The following is a 9,850-nucleotide window of genomic DNA, read 5'->3' on the forward strand; positions in this document are numbered from 1 at the left end:
GCCTGCGAGTTTCGTGGAGTCCTTTGTGTTGTCAAAGTAACCGAGATGGGCGGGATTTTGGAGCGCTGCCAGCGCACGAGTGGCGCTATAAAAGGAACTGGAGGCGGAATTCCCGAACGTCGGCAAATCCTTTGTGAAGCCGTGCGGGAGCACGAGGGCGGAGCCCCGGCGGCCGACCGCCTTTGAAGTTTCCTTCTTATTTGAGTTTAAAGGCGGGGACTTAATCCAGAGGCGGTCTCGCAGTTTCCCACAGGGGTAAAAGGGGGCAAAAGGCTGACTTTTTTTTTCCTAGTGAGCCTGAGCTACCACCGCGGGCCCGGCTCCCTCAATAACAACATGATGGTTGTTATCGAGGCTTTACTCCAAAGGACTTTCAGCTGTCAAAGATAGAGAGGGCGTGGGAGGGGGGAACATAAAGATGTTTAGCTGGTCATAGTCCTCTGTGGTCAATCAGTCATTGTGGTCTGCCGTCTAGTACTTTGCTTTGACTGGACAATTATTTAAAAACAGATTGTAACACAAGGAATATTTGTCTTTAAGAAGCTTGGATTTAATAATTTAAGTATAATTGGTCAACGTATGAATGCAGCCTGAAAATGTCCTCTGAGGTTTTGGAAGGAGTCTCCTAAAGTTAAACATTAACCTTGATGATGTCATCACCATTTATCTCAGAAGTCTGAAATGGAAGTCCGTCATAAATGCTAAATCTTGAAAGAGGCATGTTGCATTTCTCTGCCCAGTACTTTTGGCATTCATCTCTGACAATTTTCCCCAACATAATGAAAGTACAATTCTTTAATTTCTGCATACCCCATAAAGGACCCCCGGGTGCTGTCATTCACCCACTCCAGTAATTCAACTAACCAAAAAATTGGAAAACCAAAGTATGTTGGACATTCCTCAAGGTCTGGCCAGACCAATAGTTTTTCTTACACTCACCACTAGTGGAGCTGGATGACTATAAATTGTGGTGCAGTCGCTCCCCCCCTTCTCTGTGTGTTGTTAATATTAGCTCCATACTGTGTCTTGTCAAGAAAGAGGGGCCTACTTCAGGATTTAGGGAGTAGCTATTTTGCCCACCCCCTGGACCTCCTTGTCTGATGCCACCACATGGCGGATGTTATTCAAATTTTCTATAAAGTTTGGTCAAAACCACACCGCCAAAGCAGAATGTGTGTTTGCAATGTGTCTGTCGTCTTCTTGAGTTCCCAGCTGCCCCTGTTCTTCCTCTGTGAGTAGGGCTAAAAAGCTGGCCTTTGAACTGCTCTGAAAGTGATCCATGCCGTATGGACGGAGCAGATGTGGCCTAACCTGATTTGGTTTCAATACTTCCCCACAGGAAGTTCACAAAGCCAGGAGGTCCCCCTTTGTTATGTTAGTCATCTTACTTAGAGGGCCAGCAGAGCCTTTGGCTTTTTTTTTTCCCCTTTTTCTTTTACAGAGTGGAGTTATTGCCTTATCATTTGTTTTTTTCTTTAAGCGGAGCAATTTTACATGTGATTAGAACATTTTTACACACAGGACTTTCAAAACAAAGGTTCTGGATTCCTGTGACCCCCACTATTTGCAGATGTGGATGAAGTTTTCAAAAGTTGTGTACACCCACACTTGGCCTATACAAACAGCCCAACTGGAATTCATTTGACATTCAACTGCTATTTTTATGGAGGTTTTGAAGCTATTTTATACATGAAAAAACAGTAAAGTGCTTCTAAATATTTTTTTCAAATCTTTTGTGAATATCTGGAAATCATCTTACAACCCTCTATTTATGTTTCACGACCCCCACTTTTAGAACCCCTGCTTTGAAAGTGGTTGCCAGTTTTTGTTTTGGCAGGGCCAAAACTGAAATGTAATGGTGGGGTATGGGATAGAGGCAAAGTTTGGGCAGCCTTGATCTAAATACTTCAGTGTGAGATTTGATTTGCCCGACTGACAAACTTTTAATTCACATTTTCCTGTTCTCAAAATGTTGTTTTTAGAAGAATAGAGAATAGGAATATCTATCTATCTATCTAGATTGATATATATGTGTATATATTGATAGATATATAGATATAGATATAAATAGATATCTATAAAGATGTAAATGTACTTACATTTGCTATAAATGCAATAAAATGTATGCATAACATCATATAAACAGGTAGGGCCATCATTAAAGGGATCAGCCTGTCTACTTCAGTGATCGTCCCCGTTTTGACCTCGTATCAGCCCAGTTCCGACTAAAAGACTACAGTTCCCACCTCCAGAGGATAGCGTCATAGCCATACAGTCACTTCCGGAGTTGGAACGTTGAGGAACTGGAAACTGACACACACACATACACATCACTGCATTTTCGGTAAGTGTATTAGTATGTATTCAGCTCGTTTTACCGTAACTGGAATCTATGATAATAGATGTAGTGTTGTGTCACCTTGACGGTAATTTGTGTCCCTGTCGAGTAGAGCGTAGTAAGCTAGTTACCTTAAAGTTACAGGCCGTTATGGATGGGTGGGTTAGCTTGCTATGCTATAAAAGTAAAATAAATAAATCAGAAATCCACAACTATTATGAACAGCCTATCAATGGAAAGACGGTACGATTGTAGCCAGAGAACATGGCTCGTAACTCTGCTGTTTCGGACAAGAGGCTAACGTTAGTACGTTTAGCTTAAGTTTATGCGGTTAGCATTGATGTTAGCATAGCTTCTCGAGAGGGCGTTGAGTGCGTTGGCAGTTCCCCGACGATATCCAGGATTTGGACAATAAGTGAAACCGCTGGGCATGATTTTTGGTCAAGGACAGTTGACAAGGTCAGATCACGCCTTTGACGTTTGTTCACGTTCGTTTAATCATTCTACCAGATGAAATCCTTAGGCACTTGTGTCCTATCAGCCCTTGGTACCACATAACTTAATACGACTACAGTACAGTATTGTTCGCTGAGTTGTAGCACATTGTATGAAACAGTGAAATGTCTCTCAGAATTATGATATCTCTTTCGGAACACTCGCAAGATGCCTTAAAATTCCTTGAATACGTGATTAAAAATTTCATATATTTTAATGTACATATTTCATTTCCCTTATGGTCATAAATGACGTGCATTATATTTTAGCAGACCCGTTGTGATTTGTAACAACTTACCTCATGCAACTAACAGTTAATAACGTAAAAAAACATTATTAAGTACATATTGGCATTCACAGTGGTGTGAAAGTGTTCGAGATCCATGAGCCAGCAAATGTATGGTACTTTTCAGTGGTACATGATGATTTTATTTAAAATAATTGTTCACACATCTTCTGTCATTCATCTGATTGTTTCATCACTCATCTGGCTATTTTATAACCACATGTACATGAACTGCTTTTCTTGAAAATGCACCAAATCATAGTCCATGTTCGTCAGTAAATTTTTTTTAAAAAGTTGTATTTACACTGTAATGAAAGACTTCATCCACCTCGCCTGGTTTTTGTATAAGTGAGAGAGGATCCTCTGGTCATTCTTTGTTCTGTATGATACTGCTTTAGCTATGCAGTACTTAATTGTTTGTCATGGCTGCTCACTACTTTCTCTTTTCGTCACCTCTCAGGTTTGATCAGCCTCAGCATTGTCAACCAGGATGATTGATGTTCGGGCGTGGGCGGAGTATGTGGTGGAGTGGGCTGCTAAAGATCCCTACGGTTTTCTAACAACGGTCATACTCGCTCTCACACCACTCTTCATCGCCAGTGCATTGCTCTCCTGGAAACTTGCCAAAATGATCGAGGCACGTGAGCGGGAGCAGAAGAAAAAGCAGAAACGTCAGGAAAACATAGCCAAGGCCAAGAGGACCAAGAAAGACTGAGCTTGTGAAGAAATGGTGAGGGCATGACAACATCATGGCCCTCATATTCCCAAATATGGTGCCCGTCCTTGTCCCAACCTTACCATCAGCACTGGCCCACCACTCCTCATATCCAGGGTATGAGGAGGGACACTGGCTGCCACAGGCCTGCCTGACAGAGCTGAGACGGACTGTACTGCCCAGAGGAGGCTCGTCTCAGTGGGACCTCAGTCAGCAAGAACACAGCGTTAATCTGTATGATGTTTTTATACAGAGGTCTGCTCCTACTACTGTGCAGCTATTGCACCTTGCATTCCATTGTAGGCACCCCTGCTCTGCTGATTTGATATGTAATGAGCATCATGGATATTTTCTTCCAAGTCACGAGCAAATGATGACTTTTTAATCAATAAAGTTTTCATAGTTGATTTGAAAAAAAAAAAACTACAAATAATCTCCTCTTTTTGGATTTGATATCAACTTGTTGGCAAATTATTTCCCCATTAAGTTCCAGTAAAATTAAATGCGCATGAAAAGCTTTTTTTTTCTTCAAAAAGATAATTGCTAAAAGACTTTCTCCATACCTCATTCAGAAATTAAATTTGGAGACCTTCTGTACAGAACAAATGTCTGTCTACAAACTCTCAAGTATGTCATTCAGTATAATCCAAGTATTCTTTGTCCAAACGTGCTCAATCCACATTTTGAGTTAAGCTATAAGTAACAAAAAGTGCTCTTTTTTTATTATTAGATGAAATCAAAGACGGATTATAGTGGAGAATGTGTTTAAAAGTTTGTATGCAGATGTTTAAGATAGTTTTGTTGTTGTTGTTGGTCTCTATTAGCTTCTAGCTAACAATATGCAACTGGTATTTTCTCCATTCTGGAGTCACCAAGACGTAACATGTAACATGTAAAAAACGACAATGGTTTTTTTGGAAGTACTTGAAAGGCTTTTTTTGTGAAAAAACTTTAAATATCAACGAGAAATCCTCAAAAAAAATTTAAATCTTAAAGCTAACCTGTTGTGACGTATCTAACAAAAGAATAAATACAAATAAACCATCATAGAATTTTATATCTTGCTTCCAACTTTTAAAAAAGAAGTGGTGTCGACTTTGAACTGCTGTATCTTGGGTTTGCATCAGATCTGGGACCCTTGTATGTCGTTCCCCATTTGTCTGTGGTTTAAATTCACAGATAATAATAATAATAATAACAACAACAACAACCACCTAAAGCTGCCACAACCAAATGCCTTTTGAAAATACTCAGTAGTTTTGTGTAAAGTGTTCCATCAATTCTTAATGCTTCTGTTTTAAAAATGATACCCGTAATGAGTCAGTAAATACAAGAGGATATTTTGTTTTAGTTCCACTTCTGACAAATTCAGTCCTTCATACAACCAGGTGATGCACGGATTTTACTGTTCTGGATGCTTGAATCTTGCCTGGGCTCACTGTACTTCCACTGTACTTTAGGAAACTAGAGCCCATGGTTCAACACCATTCAGCTCTGTTAACAAGTATTATTTTAGAGCCTTTTAGCTCCAGGAATTCACTCTAACCTCCAGCAAAAGACTCACTCTTCTCACTGGCAATCAATGCGGCATTATTGATAATTTGGAGTGGACGTCATATCTGTCAACACAAACATGATCTCTGTCGCTGGTGTGAATAAACTCTTTGCACCGTCTTCAGGCCTGAACTGATTTCAGAGTTCAGTCCGGAGTTAAGCGAGATCTTATCAATGTATCAACATTTCCCCGCAGCATTCCCATATGCTTTTCCACATGTTTCCACAACAACTAATACTTTCCATCCTCACACAGTCTTCAATGTTCTCTGAGGGACATTTACATAAAATGCATAGCTGTATATTTGAGGTCTGTTCTTCATCGGTATAAAACATGTATTGTGTATCATTCTTAAAAAAAACCCAGACAATTTCTGGCTTCAAATAGTCCCTTATTGTACTTTCACCATGGAAATCGTGTTTTATTGCAGTTAATCCATAAACAGGATTATGCACACATCTCCCTGATTTATCTGATACTTGCTGAAGGGATGACACATGAGCCGATGAAAAACATCGTTTTTTTATGGTTGAGTTAAATCACATGGCAGAGGTAGGCATTTGTTGGTCACCTTTAAGAACATGGCTAAAACGTTTTCATTCATTCCTCAGGAAATATCACATGGACTCAAAGTGATCTGTTCATCATATTTCGAATGTGGAACTACTGGACATGCACCAAATTATCCGAAGGGTGCTTGCATTTATAGGTCATTCAAAAAATATATAATTTGTAAAATGTATTTTGCTCAACAATAATGAAACAATAAATTATGATTTATGGATAAGAGAAATGTTACTTTTTTAATTCCTGATGTTAATGTGTTTACAGGATGCACAAAATGAATAGTTTTTAAACCTTTATAAGATTAATATAGACTATATCAACATAGGTAAATATTGGTTATCGACTGAAAGAACTTGTTATATTTTGTTATATAATTGTTATAATAGCCACACACAAAAAAAAATCCAATATCCTGCTTCCCTAGGAAACACTGCATTCAGAAACACCTCTCCAAGCTAAAGCAGTGTAATAAAGAGGTCAGTAAGGAGGTGATTGGCCTTTTCTGAATCTTTGGTTTGCATTTGTCTAAAGATGTCTCCACACAAAACATGAAAATCCAAAAGGACGATCATATTTATTTACAGACTTTTCCAAAGGTTTATACTTAATAATACAGTCAGGTCAGTTTTAGAGGATATCTCAACTTTATTTCTTGGGATTTGGCTGCCAGGAACCAGGCTGGAAAGTGTTAGCTGTACTTGTGGGTTCCTCGTTGAGCTCTGGTGTTCCAAAGCTGGTGGCAGCTGCATGGCCCTTAGCTAAAGTTCGTGAAGGCGTCGCCACCAGACCCTCTTCATACTCCTTAGCTTGTAAGGCCAGATCGTTCTCCTCAACTAATTTGGCCTTCATCTTTATCTGCTTCCTGTTGGTCTCATTCTTCAACAGCTCCTACAGAACACATGGACATAAATGCATGTATTACACATTATGGTTCGTGATACTCCACATACATGACAAGCAGGGAATATAGTAGAAAAATTTGTCATGGTACATGCCACTGCATTATTAGATATGAATTTTTGGGGGCTATTAGAGTGAACTAGATATGGTCAATGTACAACAACTGCCAGATAACATCGTCATCCTCACGTCACTATTCAAGCACCCCTTCACACTCACCAGTCAAACCATAAAAGCCATACGTCTGTCGAGTAGTTTCTTCATAGCATAATGTTAGCTTTGAGACTTCGAACAATCGAATTTATGCTGCAAAAATCACAAAAGTATTGCGCATTTGTGAAACTATGAAAAAAACAAAACTTATTTTCAGCATGATCAAAAATCCAGTGTATATGTTCCACTGGCTGTTAGCTGGAGGATTAGCATCATGATGCTAATTTCCAGATTGGCCAACAAAAATACTTCATCCCCATAGCAATCTATTGATTAACGATTCAACACTCCAATGTAGATCTTAACGCTACAACTCAGTCCAGCTCATTTATTTATAACTGAGAATAATCCAGCACAGATCAATGAAACACTAAGGCAGGAATATCTTGTATGGAAAAAAATCTGATGCCTGAAAACTATGTCATGGTATATATCATCAAACCGCCCACCTCCACGACGCATCACTTATCTAGGTCTGCTGTGTTCAAGTTACTGAGGTGTGAGTCTCTGAAGATGTGATAAATTGCAAGACGCTGTTAACTGTCTTGATAAACAGAACCAGCGACAATTCTCCTTCGTAATCAACTGCTATTGGTTCGTTTTAAAGCCAGCAACAGTCATCTGCTCACAAGTCACAAGCAGTAAAGACACAAAGTTGCTCTGATCAGCTTCCAGGAACAAATGTGTGTATCAGCAGGGTTTGAAGTTGGACATTCACTCGGAAAAAAAACACAACCAGAAGGCTCGGTTAACCTATAATTGTCTAATATACCCCGGTTAAAAATGTAATGCTTGGACAGGATTGGTAAACTAACACCAGAGGAGGCGCTCTCAGTAGAAACAACCATTCCAACTGATGGAAACAATTATAACCTGAGCAACACACTCTGCAGTCCACCAGCGGAGCAGTTAGCCACTTGAGCCACAGCTAGTGTCCAGTGATGTTTGCCTCTCCCTGGCGTGAGGATCTAAAAAGGAAAGGAGGACTGGGCATAATGCTGTTGTGTTCTGGCACAAGTGAAGAACTGGAAAAGAGAGGGAAGCGTCATGGCCAAAAAACCCTGCTTTGGGGAGGGAGACAAACATACTGAGCTGCTTTTCCAGCCTGTTAATGACAGGATTTAATCCAATCAATTTATGTCGGCTTGGACTGGGAAGAGAGGGAGCGTGACAAGGGGTAGGGTAATGTGCTGGGAGTGAAGCCTTGGCCACATCAACACTGTCCAGCTGTCGATGGCAGCTATTGGGCAGACACAAGGCAGAAAATTGGAATAGAATGTTCTGGCACTAGAGGCAGGGGATGGCATTGGCCACTGGCAGGCAGAGAGGACAGAGAGATATAAAGAGTGAGGGAGAGTGGGTATTGGCCTTCCAAGGGATTTCCTATAGACCCACATTTCACTGGCCAAATAATTTCCAGCATTCTCACATTTAAAGAGCAATAAACCCAGTGAGAGGTACACAAGGGGAAAAACTACACTCCTTCACCATTCCCAGCTAGGAGACTGCCAGAAATAAAACACAAAAAAAGCCCAGATGCAGGCTTCTGCTGGAAAAAAGGAAGTTAACTAGGACATGGTGTCAGTGAGCTTCTTGTTCAGAGGCTGTCGTCGCTCGCCATCAATGCACTTCAGCTGCTGTTTATTTTAACACCTGTCCCCCAAAGTTCCTGGATTTGGATAGAAACTGTAAGATAAAACAAATCAAAGCATTTCCCTTCCATCTTTCCCTCCCTTGTAACCAGTCCCCCAGAGTCCAACCATCAGCGCAGCGGGAAGGTTGGGATACGGGTGGGGTGGGTGGGGTGTACCTCGATAGAGGGGGGCTCCTTCCGTCTGCCTCGGATCCAAGCTGGAGGAGGAGAAAGAGAGAGGAAGAGCAGAAAAAAGGAGAGTGAGAACACCCACACAAACATACGCTGCACAAACAAAACCTGCAGTCATATTTAAAAGCTGTAGCTACAGCAGAGTTTCAAGGCTGTGCAACGAAGCCAGCTAGATTGGAGATTTTATTCAGGGTTTGTTTTGTTTCATTTCGTTTAGTGAACTATAGGGAAAAGATGGTGAATAGTACAACATCCAAGCTATGCACATGATAAACGCAAAAACAGTAATACTGCTTTAGTCTTGGCAGTGCAGGGCCACTGAGTCTCAGAAGAGACAGTGGGGATGTGCTCTGATCTTTCGAATTTGAAAGTACACACTCTGTCATTTCCCATCAATACCCCTGTCCTTCTCTCTCCTCCTGAGTAGAACTGTGTCTGTCTGTCATCTTTTTTTCTTTTTAAGAAGCTCTATTTTGGCTGAGCTGGCTGCACAGCAGAGCAGGTTAAAGGGAGACAGAAAGCGCGCGCGAGAGAGAGAGTGAGAGAGAGTGAGAGAGAGAGAGAGAGAGAGAGAGAGAGATATTTTCTAACTCTTCCTCCAGCTAGCACAGGGATTCTGGGCCTCTTTTATCCCTTTCTTATTTGCATGCTGATGAAAATGCATGAGGGATGGGGCGAAGCAGGATGAGGGGTTTAAGGTGGATAAACCCAGTCTGAGACAGAGGGAACAGTTTGTATCCAGTTGTAAGAAATGTGAAACACTATTTTATGGTACGGTTGTATAACACCAGCAGAAGGTGTCTTTGATAAACTCATGAATATGCCCCCCCTGCCCCCATCATGCAATATGAAGAAAATCAATGAATTAGTGTAAGCCCCAATAGATGCAGCCATGAATCTGTTATTCCATTTTATTTGTGCAGCACATTGTGTACTCTGCTGTCTCGCTCTTTTGT

The 9,850-nt window shown here is 40.8% G+C and overlaps 2 protein-coding genes across 3 annotated transcripts in view; one reads left to right on the plus strand and one right to left on the minus strand.

Annotated features, from left to right (window-relative positions):
• Nucleotides 1–2,199: 2,199 nt before the first annotated feature.
• Nucleotides 2,200–4,886, plus strand: smim15 (small integral membrane protein 15). 2 transcript variants are annotated; one of them, XM_086206391.1, is made up of 2 exons: nucleotides 2,200–2,344; nucleotides 3,580–4,886. In XM_086206391.1, exon 2 carries the CDS (start codon nucleotides 3,610–3,612, stop codon nucleotides 3,832–3,834), a length of 225 nt encoding a protein of 74 aa, XP_086062517.1. In that variant the 5' UTR covers nucleotides 2,200–2,344; nucleotides 3,580–3,609; the 3' UTR covers nucleotides 3,835–4,886. The 2 variants fall into 2 exon arrangements, with proteins under 2 accessions (XP_086062517.1, XP_086062518.1); XM_086206392.1 differs by lacking the exon at nucleotides 2,200–2,344 and adding an exon at nucleotides 2,371–2,797.
• Nucleotides 4,887–6,581: 1,695 nt separating this feature from the next.
• ndufaf2 (NADH:ubiquinone oxidoreductase complex assembly factor 2) overlaps nucleotides 6,582–9,850 on the minus strand; it is a 13,292-nt gene continuing 10,023 nt past the window's right edge. The window contains exons 3-4 of the mRNA XM_086206390.1: nucleotides 8,880–8,920; nucleotides 6,582–6,844 (exon numbers count right to left, since the gene is read on the minus strand). Coding sequence (XP_086062516.1) covers nucleotides 6,602–6,844; nucleotides 8,880–8,920 — 284 coding nt within the window. The 3' untranslated portion in view covers nucleotides 6,582–6,601. The remainder of the gene's footprint in view (nucleotides 6,845–8,879; nucleotides 8,921–9,850) is intronic.

This window comes from Aulostomus chinensis, chromosome 6, assembly GCF_037954235.1.
Source record: "Aulostomus chinensis isolate RoL2024-O1b breed Wild chromosome 6, RoL_Achi_v1.0, whole genome shotgun sequence".
Taxonomy (NCBI): Eukaryota; Metazoa; Chordata; class Actinopteri; order Syngnathiformes; family Aulostomidae; genus Aulostomus; species Aulostomus chinensis.